The sequence below is a fragment of the Mytilus galloprovincialis genome, chromosome 9 (genome assembly GCF_965363235.1).
Source record: "Mytilus galloprovincialis chromosome 9, xbMytGall1.hap1.1, whole genome shotgun sequence".
Lineage (NCBI taxonomy): Eukaryota > Metazoa > Mollusca > Bivalvia > Mytilida > Mytilidae > Mytilus > Mytilus galloprovincialis.
This window is the reverse complement of record NC_134846.1, coordinates 43,655,626-43,673,377: the sequence shown is the minus strand read 5'-3', so window position 1 is coordinate 43,673,377 and position 17,752 is coordinate 43,655,626. Positions and strand designations below refer to the sequence as shown.

The window sequence follows — 17,752 nt, the reverse complement described above, 5'->3', positions numbered from 1 at the left end:
ATTGTATTGTTATTACCTTTTTTTATCGGAAATAATTTGTTGATTAATTCAACTTATTTTTTGTAGTTTTATTTTTAAAATTTTGGGATACTTATATCATCCTCTTGGTCTCTTTGTCCCATATCAACACTAGAATCCAGTTTGCCGATTTAAGATCATCTAATGCAGTGAAATTTGCACCGTTAATGTTAATATAAACACAAATGTAAAGATGAAGCCTTTATAGTCGACTATATAGTATTGCTTTTACTGATTGCTAACGTAACTTGGTTTTTAGCATGTTTTATTTTGAAATGGAAAATTGTTAATCATATTGATTTCCTGCGTTCTGAACAGGTGACTCAATGAAAGATGTTGATGGAACCAGAACCAATGGTTTAATGTTCTCTACACGTGACAGAGACAATGATATGGCTAGCAATCAACGTTGTGGCATCTACAAAAGAAGTGGGTGGTGGCACGCACATTGTACCTGGGCAAATATCAACGGCATTTACAATACTAATGGGGACAGAAGTGTTCATTGGAAGTCTTGGTTAGGAATGAAAGGACTCAGAAAAACAAAAATGATGATAAAACAGAAAACATAAAACAGAAGCTGTGTTGAAAGCTTCACATTTCCATTTTTTAGTAAACGGATTCTGTGAATGACTTTTTTGAGGAATTTTAATGCTTTAACTATAGGTTTCCTGGAATTAATAAACCAAAATCAAGATAAAAGCTGTCAATTATTTCTTGCCGTCTACATTAATAATATTTCTATGAACATGTCTTAATCTTGGCCCTAACCATATTTGACCCTCAGAACCGGTTTATTTTGGCATTGTGTTCCTTGGTTTATACACACTATATAGCTTGTTTATGTTTTATTGAAGTAACACCATTACAAAAATGAAATTATTGGTGATATAAAACTTACGATTGTTTTAATGTGCTTTCGTAAACATGTGCCTTTTTTATCTGATTGTTCTAATTTATTGCAAAATATATGGTGCCACCTGTGAGTTTTCCACGGATTTGTAATCTTTACAAAAATGCCAAGTCATTCAAAAAGAGTGAGTCCATAAAAACTTACAAAGTTAAACGCTATCAATCAACGGAACCAGTGAAAAATCACTACCATATTTCTGACCTGGTACAGACATTTTCTGAAGAAAATGTTGAGTTTAACCTGGTTTTATAGCTAGCATAAGCTCCCACTCACAAAGTTGCTTATAACTTCGTTATATTAACATTATTGGGTAAACTGTGGTACAAGAATACCTTAAATTTATTAAGGCAGAGAAAGCCTGGTTGAAGTTATAATTGTTTGTGGGAGACAGAGCAAGTGATATATGCGTGGTTGCAGCCCAAGAGCTTAACGTACAGAATGATGACTGGTTTGGCTTTTCAATATATATTTGGAAAGATACTAAGGAGTGGTAAGGGAAAGTATAATAGGTCTAGATGTGTGTCCGCTAAACGGTTAATTGGAGTACGTATATACAGTTTTGTAGTACTTAGTAGAAATGTTGTATTTGTCTACAGGGTACTTGTTTAAGATTTTTTCAGGAAACGGCAGGATTTTGGATGCATCAGTAAAGTACCCTGTAGTATATGAGCGTTTAAGGTAGCACAACTCAAAGATTTTAAACCTCAAATTCCCTAGTTTTAAAATGCTGTAACCTTCTTTTTAATGCTTGAACATTTATTTAAGAATTGAATGCTTCTTTTTGTAACTTTATTGGGGTGTAAAAGCGTTGATCGAAGTACATTTTGTATGAAGCGCGGAAGCGCTTCATTCTAAAAATGTGCGCACGGTCAACGCTTTTACAACCCTATGAAGTTACAAAAAGAAGCATTCAATACTTATAATTACATTTTTTAGCTATGATCATGAAAACACGATATTTATATTTTTTTTTATTTAATTCACCTGTGCACTTTATTGTGGGACCACGTGTTATCATGAATGATAAGTTTTATTGACTGATGCAATTGCTTAAGGAATAACATGTGATGTGCAGTTAGCCAATCAGAATTAAGTATTATAATGAAACATACATCTAATGTTTATAAAAGGATAACAGATTATTCTTTCAAATTAATGTAAGCAATGTAGTATTATACAATAATTATATTATCAATTATAAGGTTAACTGTGTCTACAAAATTTTACAAGAAATTTTCACTTTCAATTGAAATTAGCTTCTTTGAAGATATCCCAAGAGGGTTGATTTTATTATACGTTGTTCCTAGAGCCATATCATACAAAAGGGTGTCTCAGATTTAGGATAGAATGTATAGATCAAATTTTGCACCTAATCAAATATTATCTTCTTTTATGTGGTAAGGATGTTTACACTAATTAGAGATTTATGAGAGAATGGATTACGATAGCGATAATTTGAGACACTCTTTTGTAGCTCCTGTTGTGTTGATTAAGATTTCGTTAAAATTTCCTGTATAATTATAGAGATGAAAGATCTAAATTCATTCAAGTGAACTGACCAAGAGTTTGCCATTAATTGCATAATAATTGATTACATAATGATTGCATAACAAAAATATTGCATTCATTTAAAAGATTAATCTTTTATCTGTCTATATAAAACTCTTTTATTAATTTATATGCATTTTTAAGAAAGTAACAGCATTTTAAAGGTAAGAGATTGGAAGTCAAAAAATCTTTGTATTGTGCTACCATAAGATGTTATTTGTCTACTTCAAGTATTTATGAAGGGAAAACGTCCCAAAGTTATCGATCTGGTTGTGTGATAACAATAACCTTGTCTGGTTTGGCAGATAATTTTAATCAGGTAATGAACCATATTCTCATTGGTTGATAGCTTTGGCGGAATTACACGTCACACATCCTTGTTATTTGAATATTCCAATGGCTGGTATGTTAAGGCCTATAACTGCCTAATATTGCCTGTTTGGTTAATGAGGTCCTTGATATTTGCAACCTCTCTCATCCGTAAGTACCTAAACATGGATAGTTTTCAGATTTAGATTTCGTTATTGGTATAACTTATGAAAAAGAAGATGTCGTATAATTGCCAGTGTGACAACTCTTCACAAGAGACCAAAAAGATACAGAAATTTACAACTATAAGTGACCCTCCGGCTTTAAAAATTTATTTCAATCGTTCACCATCAATTTGTTCGTCTGTTGAAACCTTTTAAAGATTTTCCGACAACACCTTGTTGTTTTATAAAGAGACGTAACACCACTACTAACCGTGTAGTGAAATAAGTCCCGCCTACAAACGCAATATGGAACCCTACAACTTAATATGGATTATACACGGTCTCCACGCTTGCTTTTAACCAATCAGATTCCTTTAAAATTTAAAGTTTAAATATATAGGAGGTCAGATAAAGTTGTTTACATCTAAGTCACTTAGTCTGTGATGAAGAGTCGTCTCATTGGTAATCATGATCGATAGTTATAATATCTAAGGGGAAATATAAAATGAAAATTTGACTATACATTAAATTGGTACCGTTGATTTTATTAATAGTTTTATATTCATCTCTCAAGGCATTTTAATACTCTGTTAAGGAATTATAGGAACTATAAAACGTATTACAGATTTGAGATGAAATATGAAACTGTTATATCAGGTTCCTGTAATGTACATTTTGATGAATTTGTATACGTCTATCAATAATAAATGGTGTTTTGAAAAGATGAGAAATTTGATTTTTTTCACCCATTCCTCCAGATCAGGTTTTTTCCTAAAGGTTCATTTGAATTGTTTTACATTGTTTTTGTATCGGAGCCTTCATTAGTTTGCAGTATAAGTTTTACTCACCGATGGAAGCCTTATGGTAACTTAAAGTTGTTGACATTTAAGTCAGAAGTCCCTCATGATATAATTACATGAATGGACACTTATAAATGATAGCCATGACTAAAAAAAAGCATACCAACAACAAAACGTACCACAACGTACATATTCCAATTATAAAGATTGATCCAAAATTAATCTAAGTATTTAAATCAACAAAGCAGCACAATGTCCCAAATTAAATAATTTGATGAGATAAAGGCTCACTACAATGACAAATGGAATAAAGCAATTGAAAATGTATCACTTTCTACGTTATCAGTTGACAATTCAAATTTTAATAGTATAGTAATTTAGGTCACAAAGCTATGAATTTAAATGATTCCTCTGGTTTGTAATAAATCACATGCAGGTAAGTAATAAAACTAGTGTCTAACATGTCTTGTACTTATCAACTTATGTTTGTACTGCCATTTCAAACCTTTGATTTATGACTGAAAAGTTTTAGTAACACCTCCTCCTCCCCTATCAACACCACCACCAAAATCGTTGTATCCTGTATATAAATAGCTCATATCAACCCCAAACTAGAGGCTCTAAAGAGCCTGTATCGCTCACCTTGGTCTATGTGAATATTAAAGGAAGCAGATGGATTCATGACAAAATTGTGTTTTGGTGATGGTGATGTGTTTGTACATCTTACTTTACTGAACATTCTTGCTGCTTAAAATTATCTCTATCTATAATGAACTTGGCCCATTAGTATTAGTGGAAAATGTTAGTAAAAATTTACAAATTTTATGAAAATTGTTAAAAATTGACTATAAAGAACAATAACTCCTAAGGGGGTCAATTGACCATTTCGGTCATGTTGACTTATTTGTAAATCTTACTTTGCTGAACATTATTGTTGTTTACAGTTTATCTCTATCAATAATAATATTCAAGATAATGACCAAAAACAGCAAAATTTCCTTAAAACTAACAATTCAGGGTCAGCAACCCAACAACGGGTTGTCCGATTCATCTGAAAATTTCTGAGCAGATAAATGTTGACCTGATAAACAATTTGACCTCTGTCAGATTTGCTCTAAATGCTTTGGGTTTTGAGTTATAAGCCAAAAACTGCATTTTACCCCATGTTCTATTTTTAGCCATGGCGGCCATCTTGATTGGATGGCCGGGTCATCGGACACATTTTTCAAACTACTAACCCAAAAGATGATTGTGGCCAATTTTGGATTAATTTGGCCAAGTAGTTTCAGAGGAGAAGATTTTTGTAAAAGATTACTAAGATTTACGAAAAATGGTTAAAAATTGACTATAAAGGGCAATAACTCCTAAAGGGGTCAATTGACCATTTCAGTCATGTTGACTTATTTGTAAATCTTACTTTGTTGAACATTATTGCTGTTTATAGTTTATCTCTATCTATAATAATATTCAAGATAATAACCAAAAGAGCAAAATTTCCTTAAAATTACTAATTCAGGGCCAGCAACCCAACAACGGGTTGTCCGATTCATCTGAAAATTTCAGGGCAGATAGATCTTGAACTGATAAACAATTTTACCCCCATCAGATTTGCTCTAAATGCTTTGGGTTTTGAGTTATAAGCCAAAAACTGCATTTTACCCCATGTTCTATTTTTAGCCATGGCGGCCATCTTGGTTTGATGGCTGGGTCACCGGACACATTTTTCAAACTACTAACCAAAAAGATGATTGTGGCCAAGTTTGGATTAATTTGGCCAAGTAGTTTCAGAGGAGAAGATTTTTGTAAAATATTACTAAGATTTACGAAAAATGGTTAAAAATTGACTATAAAGGGCAATAACTCCTAAAGGGGTCAATTGACCAATTCAGTCATGTTGACTTATTTTTAAATCTTACTTTGCTGAACATTATTGCTGTTTACATTTTATCTCTATCTATAATAATATTCAAGATAATAACCAAAATCAGCAAAATTTCTTTAAAATTACCAATTCAGGGGCAGCAACCCAACAACAGGTTGTCCAATTCATCTGAAAAATTCAGGGCAGATAGATCTTGACCTGATAATCAATTTTATTCCTATCAGATTAGCTCTTAATGCTTTGGTTTTTGAGTTATAAGCCAAAAACTGCATTTTACCCCTATGTTCTATTTTTAGCTGTGGCGGCCACCTTGGTTGGTTGGCCGGGTCACCGGACACATTTTTTAAACTATATACCCCAATGATGATTGTGGCCAAGTTTGGTTTAATTTGGCCCAGTAGTTTCAGAGGAGAAGATTTTTGTAAAAGATTACTAAGATTTACGAAAAATGGTTAAAAATTGACTATAAAGGGCAATAACTCCTAAAGGGGTCAACTGACCATTTCGGTCAAGTTAACTTATTTGTAAATCTTACCTTGCTGAACATTATTGCTGTTTACAGTTTATCTCTATCTATAATAATATTCAATATAATAACCAAAAACAGCAAAATTTTCTTAAAATTACCAATTCAGGGGCAGCAACCCAACAACGGGTTGTTCGATTTATCTGAAAATTTCAGGGCAGATAGATCTTAACCTGATAAACAATTTTACCCATGTCAGATTTGCTCTAAATGCTTTGGTTTTTGAGTTATAAGCCAAAAACTGCATTTTACCCCTATGTTTTATTTTTAGCCATGGCGGCCATCTTGGTTAGTTGGCCGGGTCACCGGACACATTTTTTAAACTAGATACCCAAATGATGATTGTGGCCAAGTTTAGTTTAATTTGGCCCAGTAGTTTCAGAGGAGAAGATTTTTGTAAAAGTTAACGCCGGACGACGGACGCAGGACGACGAAGGACGACAGACGCCGGACGCCAAGTGATGGGAAAAGCTCACTTGGCCCTTCGGGCCAGGTGAGCTAAAAAGGTAAGGTTATTCCAATTTCACTTTGTTATAACCACACCGAAAAAGTTATTGCTGATCTACACAGAAATCCTACTTACAGACATTGAAAGTACGATCACCAATGTAAACAAAAACCAAAATGAAGGTTTTAAAAAAAATAAAGATCTAACAGCCCGACGATCGATATGGGAGTTAAGTCAGGTGTTTAGATGAGTTGATCTTATCAGACCTGCTTAAACTGCCCAATGATGTCACTCATCATTACATTTCTGTTTGATGTCAATTGGAAACCATCTTTATCCAGTCAAAGCTGATTCAAAACGAAATGAAGAAAGTCTGCATTTGAAACAACAACTTTATACAGTGGACATGCATTTAGAACTTGACAACAAACATGTGTCATTACACCAACTTTAGAAAATGGTGAAAAATAGAACTGTTGTTAATCAAACAAGATACAAGGGAAATCTGTTTTATACCTATCAATGATTCTTCTGTCAGTCTCAAATGACACTGAACTGAACCCTGGTCCCAGTGGCTCAACAACAAACACTACTTTATACACATGTGTGACATGTGACAAACCCGTAAACTTGGATGACCGAGGGATAGTCTGCGACACCTGTAACCAGTAGTATCATGTCTATTACCAATCGTCAGATACAAAACATTACCTTGAACATGTTAATGTTTCTGCTATTGCCTGGGACTGCATTATGTTTAGATGCCCAAGGTATTCTACATTATGTTTCTTACTCGTCTTCAGTACGCCAAACCATTTCAGTGTACTCTATGATACAACATTTGATAGCCCCGTTCGATCTAGAAATTTAACAGTTCATTCATCAACACCAGACTTTCTCCAAAAAGCATAAATCAAAAGAATAAAACACCTCACGAATGCTAAATGTAAACTTTCAGTCCATCAAAACCACACAAGGCCAATTGTACAACCTGCTAGACAGTAGAAAACCTGATATCATCTTTGGAACAGAAACTTGGCTAGACTCAAGCATCAAAGACAGCCAAATCTTTCCGCCCGGTTATAATATCTATAGAAATGACAGAAATTTAAATGGTGGAGGGGTCCTTATTGCAGTCCGGGACAATCTCATCAGCTTACCTGTACCAGAATTGCACACTGATTGCGAAATAGTATGGTGTAAACTATAACTTTTTGGTCACAAAACTGTCTACCTGACATCATATTACAATCCTAAAGCATCTAACGAGGAAGGATATATGTAATTCGAACTCATTTATTATAGCAGCAGGTGATTTCAACTCACCTCACTGGGACTGGAAAGCCTAACACTGAACATGTAAATATACATCACACATTCACCGATATACTAGACGATCATGGCCTAGCACAACTAGTTGAAGAACCAACAAAAGATCAAACATGCATCTTAGACCTTACACTTACAAACTACCCAGAAAGATTTAGTAGAACTGAAATTATACTAGGAATATCTGATCATGACATTGAATATACAGAGGTCAATTAGATACCAACAAAAATCCACCAAAAACCAAGAGAGGTCCCACTCTACAAGAAGGCAAAATGGGAAAATATAGAAAATGACCTGAAAAAGTACAAGCTAAGATTATTTCATTATTTATAGAAAATGCCAGCGTGGAGGTCTTATGGGAACTATTCTGTAAAACAACTTAAGACAACTTAAAAAGAAATATTCCACACAAAACAGCTCGCACTAAAAATGGTTGCCAATGGATGAAAATTTATTATTTTAATTATTATGACGAAGGATATTTCAAAAGGGAACTAAAGTGAGGCGAAATATAAGGAGAAATGTCAGATTTATCCAATGCCAAACGAGTATCCGAGTACTGAAATTGTACTCGAGTACTCGGCCTTCCGATCGAGTACCAGAGTACTCGAGTACTCGGCCTTCCGATCGAGTACCAGAGTACTCGAGTACTCGATGTCATCTCTAATAACAACAGATATCCTTAGACTTATCAGGAAGAAAGACAGAGCATATAAAAGGAAGAAGAAAACCAAATGACGCAAATGCCAACTCTTAAGTAGAAAGAACTGAAACGTGAGGCACAGAAACAAATACACAAGGCATACTGGAGATATATTGAAAACATAGTTACACCAAGCAGTGAAAGTAATAGAAAATCAAATTATATGAAATGTTTTTGGCCATATATAAAACATAAAAAAATCTGAAGGAAGTAACATACCACCACTGAAATCAGATGGCCAAATTTATAAAGAATAATCTGGTAAAGCCAATATATTAAACCAGCAGTTCAAAGATGCATTTTCAAGTAAAGAAGAATTAACCTGTTCAGAATACAAACAGAGATGCAAAATGACTGGGAACTTTAAAACAGGAACAGACATAACCATAACAAAAAAAGGAATAAAAAAGCTATTATTAGCTCTCAACCAACATAAAGCAGCAGGCCCAGATAACTTGACACCACGAGTACTTAAAAAGATGCTTGACAAGTAACACCAATCTTAACAATGATATATCGAAGTTCATATGAAACTGGAATAGTACCAGCGATATGAAAAACAGCAAATGTATGCCCAGTTTTTAAGAAAGGCAAACGATTTAAAGTCATCATTTATAGACCCGTATCTCTTACCTGCATCTGCTGCAAAATTATGGAGCATATTATCACCAGCCACATAATGGATCATGTAGATATAACATCCTATACAAAATGCAGCATAAGTTTAGAAAACAATTGTCATGCGAAACCCAACTACTGGAGTTTGTTGACGACATAACGAGAAACCTTGATAATGGACAACAAACTGACTGTCTTATCATGGATTTCTCGATGGCATTCGACAAAGTAAGCCACAGCCTCTTGAAGTAACGAATAAGGAATAAGTAACCAACTTGACGACCATGCCTCCTGATCTATAAACTTGACCATTATGGAATTAAAGGAAACACAAATGCTTGGATAAAAGTTTTTCTCTCTGATAGAACACAGTGCGTTGTCGTAGAAGGAGAGAAGTCTGACTTCATAAATGTAGGGTCCGGAGTCCAACGGGGATCTGTACTAGGACTCACTGTATCATCAGAAAGCAACATCCTACCAAGAAGACCTAAATAAGCTAGCCACATGAGAAGGCAAATTGATGATGCAGTTCCATCCTGACAAATGTGTTGTTCTGCCAATAAACAAAGGGAAGGACCCAATACACAATAATTACATCCTCCAGGGCCACATCTTATAACATGCATCATCAGCCAAATATCTAGGAGTCACCATAACATTTAATCTAAAGTGGGGTGCTCATATAAATAACATCAGTCAGAAAGCGAATAGAACAATAGGATTTCTTGAATGTAACTTAAATATAGCTAACAGTGAGATCAAGGACAATGCATATACAGCTTTAGTAAGACCAACACTTTGGGATCCTTACCTGCAAAAACACAAGCATACAAGACATGATACAGCGAAGATCAGCAAGGTTTGTAACAGACGGGTACCACCACACATCATCAGTTATATCCATGCTACACAAACTAAAATGGCCACCACTAGAGGAGAGAAGAATGAACGCAAGACTAGCCCTCTTATATAAAATCTCAAACGAGGAAGTAAATAATGATGCTGGCGACAAACTAATACCACCAGATAGATTATCAAGACATATTAACGCTCACTTTTTCCAAACACCATCTTGCAAGACAGCATCAGGAAAGAGTCCTTCTATCCACGTACAATAAGAGATTGGAGAACCTTACCTGCCTCGGTGACCGCTGCAGAAAGTCTTGGCTCGTTCAAGAGACTACCGCATGCACATTAAATTTCAAGTCCCATGTTTTTATTTGCACCATGTACAATTGTTTTGTACAGCACAAAATTTTTCATTTTCGTTTATATTCTTTTTGGACTTGTTTTGGTTTTCAAGCGCACACCAAACTATGACAGGATAGTTAGCCTAATGACGGTGGTCACTTAGTGGTAGAAGTAGAAGATATTACTCTACAAGTTTATGTTACAAAAGTAAATTTAAAACAAAAATGTTTCCATAATACACAGATTGATATGATCTAATGTCAATGCCAAATTATGAGTTTTTACCCCAATTTCACGTTCCACTGAACATAGAAAATTCTGCAGGTTAAAGATTTTGGTCAAGGTAGTTTTTGATGAAGTTGAAGTCCAATCAACTTGAAACTTGGTACACATCTTTCCCATGATATGATCTAATTGTTATGCCAAATTAGAGTTTTGACCACTCCAATGGATCGTGAAATTCTGGTCAAAACTCTAATTTGGCATAAAAAATTAGATCATATCATAGGAAAGATGTGTACCAAGTTTCAAGTTGATTGGACTTCAACTTCATCAAAAACTACCTTGACCAAAAACATTAACCTGAAGAATTTTCTATGTTCAGTGGACCGTGAAATTGGGGTTAAAAACTCATAAGTTGGCATTGAGATCAGATCATATCATAGGCAACATGTGTACTCAGTTTCAAGTTGATTGGACTTCAAATTCATGAACAAGAGTGCACACGCTGAAATGTCTTGCATTCATTACGAACCATTGATACTAGCTATATATATATATATAGTATGTTGATATTCCTAAATATAACAGTTTACTACAACTATCACATAAACTTGAAATGATCCAAGAAAATGAGATCAAGGTCAGATAAACCAAGCGAGAAATATATGTACACCTTACAATCATCCAATACACTAAATATATTTGACCTATTGCTTATAGTTTCTAAGAAACAGACTTAACAAAGAAAAATACACAAGGCAGACATGTTCACCTTACAATCAATCTATGCATTAGATAAAGTTGACTTCCTGCTTATAGAATCTAAGAATCAGACTTAACCATGGTAATAACATTAATAACATTAATTAAACATTGACCAATTAATCACCAAAATGAGGTCAAGGTCAATTGATACCTGTCAGACAGACATATACAGCTTACAATCCTTCCATACAACAAAAATAGTTGACATATTGTTTATAGTTCAAAGAAAATCAGACCAAAACACAAAACTTAACTCTGAGCAATGAACTGTGAAAATGAGGTCAAAGTCAAATTAAACCCGAGACTGACATGTACATCATACAATACTTCAATAAACCAAATATATTTGACCTATTGCATATATTATTAGAAAAGAAGACCATAACTCAACCAGGTGCTCCGCAGGGCGCAGCTTTATACGACCCCTGTGGTTGAACCCTGAACAGTTGGGGCAAATTGGTCACAATATTCAAGCTTGATTCGGTCTGAATTTTGGATTGTGATCAAATTTTTGACATGATATAGGTTTTTGTTACAAAATTAATGTTGTCAAAGATCTAACAAATCTATTGCACAATAATGTGCAATTGAAGATTTCTTCTTGAAACTTTTCAAAATTCAAATTTGAAAAATTTTGAAAAAAAACGAGCCCCTCCCCCCCCCCCCCCACACTTTTTGAAACCCCCTTGTAGCAATAACCCTTAAACTCAATCCCATGCTTTCCATTGCAGTATTGAACCTTGTAGTACAATTTCAGAGAGATTCATACACTTAAACACATGATTGTTTAGAAACTAGAAACATGCTTCTTTTTGGCCCCTTATTTCTAAACTTTGGCCCCATAACCCCTAAAGTCAATCCAAACCTTCTACTTGTGGTTTTAAACATTGCAGTATGATTTCAGAGCAATTGAAATACTTCTACACAAGTTATTATCCTGAAACTAGAAAAATGCTTTTTTTGGGCCCCTTTTGGGCCCCTAATTCCTAATCGGTTGGGACCATCATCTCCCAACCTTCCTTTTGTGGTATTGAACCTTCTGAAAAAATTTCATTAAGATCCATTTACTTAAACTAAAGTTATTATCCGGAAACCAATGTGTCTTCGGACGACAACATCATACCATTATACGATCCCAAAATTTTTTTGGGGTCGTATAAAAACCTACCTTTGACCACTGAACCATGAAAATGTGGTCAAGGTCAGATGACACCTGCCAGATAGACATGTACAGCTTACAATCCTTTCATACACCAAATATAGTATGCCTATTGCATACAGTATAAGAAAAACAGACCAAAACACAAAAAACTTAACTATAACCACCGAGCCATGAAAATGTGGTCAAGGTCAAATGACACCTACCAGTTGGACATGTACAACTTTCAGTCCTTCGATACCCCAAATATACTAGACCTTTTGCTTATAGTAACTGATATATGGACTTGACCACCAAAACTTAACATTGTTCACTTATCCATGAAACTATATAGAGGTCAAGTGAAAACTGTGTGACGGGCATGAGGACCTTGCAAGGTACGCACATACCAAATATAGTTATCCAATTACTCTCAATAATAGAGAAATTAACATTACTAAAAATCTTAACTTTTTTTTCAAGTTGTCACTGAACCATGAAAAAGAGGGCAAGGACAACGAAAATAACAGACATCTATATACAAAGTATGAAGCATCAAGGTCCTGCAGCTTCTAAAATATAAAGCCTTTAAAAAGTTAGTTAACGCTGTTGCCGCCCCCAGATCACTGTCCCTATGTTGTGCTTTCTGCAACAACAGTCGCAGGCTCGACAAAACTACCTAGACCAAGAACTTAAACTTGAAGCGGGATCGACAGACAGACGAACAGGCAAACAAACAGTCCCACAGACTGAACAACAAAATACCCATAAATTGTCCATAATAATAAAGTAACAATGAACAAATATTTGTTAGTTATTTATTGCTGACCAGATGCACACTGTTCACAAAAATACATCTTCAATTCTTTGCTATCAACATTCATAGTATGGCTCTGCAAGTCACTTATCTTAGGAAAACCTTTATGACATATATCACATTTATAACTTTCCACTTTTTCACAAGCGTGTTTATTCATATGAGTTTTCAAACATCTTTCTTGATTAAAGGTTTCACCGCAAACATCACAGTTATACGGTTTATCTCCTGTGTGTTTTCTCATATGAGCTTGGAGGGCTGTGTTGAAATGAAATCCTTTGTTGCACACACCACACTTATATGGTTGTTCACCAGTATGAATTTTAATGTGTTTCTTATAGTAATTTTGTCGACTAAACTCAAGACCACAAAAATCACATTTGAACGGTTTTTCACCGGTATGAATTCTAACGTGTTCTCTTAGAGTTTCACTTTGACTCATCTTTTTTCCACAAACATGGCATTCATAAAGGTTTTCACCACTATGCTTTGAAATATGATTCTTTAAATCGCCTTTCCAACGAAACAATTTACCACATTCCTCGCATTTATAAGGTTTTTGGCCAGCATGTATTCTGAGATGCTGCTTCAATGAACTACCCTGTGTAAACTTTTTACCGCAGACAGTACACATAAAGGGTCGCTCACCAGTGTGTATTCTCATGTGTGACTGTAAATTTCCGCTTTGATGAAATGATTTACAGCAAACATCACATTTATAAAGATAGTCTTCACTATGAATCCTCTTGTGTGTTAGCAATTTAGATTCATGAGCAAAACTTTTATCGCATATGTCACATTTATGTTGTTTTTCACTGGTATGATTTTTTATAATATGACGCTTTAAGTCTTTATCACTATAGAAAAATTTACCACATTCATCACACTTACAAGTTTTCCCATCAGTATGCATTTTTTGGTGTTTTAAAAATGAATTAGAATAACGAAATGTTTTAAAACATACCTCACATTCATAAGTTTTTGAATAAGAATATCTTTCCTTTTTTGTTCCGATTTCGTCAATAGTCTGTATATTGTTTTCATCGTCAGTGTATGTAATATTGTTTGTTCCTTTTTCATCAATGGCAGGTTTATTATTTTCATCTGCACGAGTGTTTGTTTCTACGTTCAATTGTAAATGTCCTTGACATTCTTGTTGACCACATATATCGCATTTATTACTGATTTTGTTCATGACTTTATCATTACATAAGAAACGTGTGGAATAAATAATGTAGATATCACTAAAATAAAGCCAGTATTGATATTTAGTTTTCACCAAACAATTTCCACATGAGCTGCAGAGTCCTGCCTAAAAGAAAATGGAAAACTTTAGATAATTGGTAATATATGTAGAAAGATAATAATGGCTGTTTAAGGGGGCTCGCGGGTATAAATCAATTTTTTTTTCTAATATAGGATTTCTCTATATATTTTTATAAATGAACTTTATCATACACTTAATAGAAAAATGAAATAAAAAATGGGGTCACCGTTCATTTAAGCTCACAATCTGCCTCCGAAAGAAGCATACATTTTTTTTAATGTCCTTTTTTCTGTTGAACTAATAGGAGAAATAGAGGTAATATTGAAATAAAAAAAAGAACTAAATTACAGAAATCGCTTAAATTTTACTATTATTTAGTTTATGAACAACTTATTTGAAAACAATAATAAAATATAGGTCACCAATGAGTTAAAAAAGATATTTCAGTTTTAATGCCAAAAAATTACATTTTTGCACCAAAGGCAGATAATTTGGAGCTTCAATGATATAAACATTTTAAAAGTCATCTGAGGCCAAACTGAATCGATTATTTTGGATGATTTTTGCACCATATCATAAAGTAATAACTAATAGTGTAATAAATAAAATTTGTAATGAAAAAACAAATGTTTAATTTTTTGCTGAAATTTTTATACCTGTGAGCCTCCTTAACATCAAATTCAACAATAACATGCATATTATTTGATAAGCAATGTTATTTAATGTGACATGATTATGAACTTGAATATCAAACACAGAAATGAAAATTCACAATTTAAAAATTGAAATCATGTTTTCATTGTTAAGTTAATAAGTCCTCAAAAAACCTTCTTTGTCAATTTGTATATTTTAGTCAAGATAGGATTAAACTGTATCTGTGGTATCTTTTATTTCAAAGTGATTTTGTCAGATGCAGTCAACACAGTCACAATACCTTTCAATCAAGTTAAACCATCATCTATAAATATATAAATATGATAAAGCAGAAATTGAGAATGTAAAGTAAAAGGTCAATGCAAGCTTCTTTTCATCTTTTATTTAGCTCCTGAAAGAAGTCTGCCTATAGTTAAAAGATTGTAATAAATTTGCCAGAAGAGGGGCACAGTTAGTTCCCATAGAAATGTCAATTGTCTGTTGAAAACATGTCCTTGTAATGTAACAAAGATGTTATCAATCAAATAGATTTTTAATTACATATCATATTGCTGTTTCTTTATTGTATCTAATCTCCTAAAGTTTGCAAGGTAATAGACAATAATGTTAAAATTGTCACAAAAACAAAGTAATTTTAGGGAAATAACTCTTGCTAACATTTGTATTAACTGATTAATGAAGAAAATCAAAAGTTTTTAATTTTTATTTATATATTCTTAAATTTGGCTTTCCATTAACTTTGAACGTAATAAATACATGCATATCAAACTAAATACCATCTAAGATTTAATGATAAAGATGTATTTTAAATGTAATAATGGGGACTAACCGCCCCGTTGCCGGGGCGTACATGTTTGGGACGAACTGACCTGTAGTTACTACTGTACCATCTTTTCCTTCTAAAGATTTCATGTCGTGTTTATTTTGCTTGGACTACAACCACTTATACAGATTGCATTTATTTCTCAATCATTAAAAAATATATTGAAAAGATGATTTCTACTGTTTGTGCTGATAAAACATTACAATGTTATAAACTTACAAGATTGTCATTTCCAGCTCAGGCTTGTAAACAAAGGGAGATAAGCGAAATAAATTATTAAATTTTTACGGCATGCATGTTACGACATAAGTTTGGGTCGTTTAGTTTCGGAAGGGTGCGCTCTGTTTCAAGTTTTCCGTTTGCCAGTAGCCGGACTCGCTCCTCAGTGTCATGCTTCAGTGATTCCCTATAAAATTAGCTAAGTTTTCTCTAAATAAAGGGGGCGGGCTACCCGCCCGCCTCCATGATCCACCACTGGTTCTGTTAGCCTAACGCATTGTCAAGAATCAGTCCGGTCTGTAATGCGCATGCGTCACGGGACAGAGGTTTTATCGATGAAATCGGTCTGTTGAATTAAACGTGGAAATTTTTTAAATTGACGATTTAAACCTTTTCTTTTCATAAGACCCTTTTGACTTTGTAATATTTGTGTTCATCAATATTTCAGCAACTAGATGATATTTTTATTATATTTTTCGGATTTGTCTTTCTTGATACCAATTCTAGTTTCGTAACAGTCATAAAGACTTCTTTGTTGTTAATTCTCATATGTGAAATGTAAATTATTACCAATAAGGTCACATCTTTAAAAAATAATTTAAAATACTTAATCAATAAACATTAAATTGACTTTGTTATCATATAAAAGAAGAAAGATTGCTATATCTTTCGATATAAGTTTCAAAGTTTAAAAAAATGTTCTTCATGCTACCAACTTGAATAGAAATATGAACATTTTAACTAATTTAAAGAAGAACGTCACGATATGTGTAAACTGATACACACAAGAATTAAGATGTTATATATATATACGGCGCTGATTACATGATCACAGATTATAAGATAGCGAGAGCTGTCGTATTTATACTCTCCTATAACGTTTTTATTAATTATTTTATTTCAATACACACATTATAGTTGTTACATAATTTGAATTATAAATTTCAATGTAAATATATTGACAAATACGACGTCACCTCAAAAGTATTGATAAACTGAAATGATTCAACAAGCATGGCATAAAATCTTGATTCATTGTATGTCTTTAGCGAGGAAAAGACTCGTTGCAATACACAATTAATGCATATACCTGTTACATTCGAATAAAATAAAACGCAAGATAGGCAATATGTTTAAATTTAAACGAATATTTTCAAATGTTTTAAACTGTCGTTTTAATAAAAAAAAAAAAAAATCATGCAATATTGTTTCCTCCATGATTAGATAACACACACACACACACGCATCAATAAAGTTTAGATTTGTTAATAAAAACATGTCAAAGAGAGTTTCAGGTACACGTAGACATAATAAACAAGAGTAGGTGGTCGACTTAGCTGAAAGAGTGTCAGAAATTATGTGTACAGAACAGGAAAATGATAATAAAAATGACAA

The 17,752-nt window shown here is 33.5% G+C and overlaps 1 protein-coding gene across 1 annotated transcript; it reads right to left on the bottom strand.

Annotated features, from left to right (window-relative positions):
* Positions 1-13,379: 13,379 nt before the first annotated feature.
* LOC143045052 (uncharacterized) lies at positions 13,380-16,477 on the bottom strand. The gene is made up of 2 exons (XM_076217342.1): positions 16,358-16,477; positions 13,380-14,706 (listed from the first exon to the last, which is right to left on the bottom strand). The coding sequence occupies exon 2, from the start codon at positions 14,587-14,589 to the stop codon at positions 13,396-13,398; it is 1,194 nt and encodes a 397-aa protein (XP_076073457.1). The 5' UTR covers positions 14,590-14,706; positions 16,358-16,477; the 3' UTR covers positions 13,380-13,395.
* Positions 16,478-17,752: the final 1,275 nt, after the last annotated feature.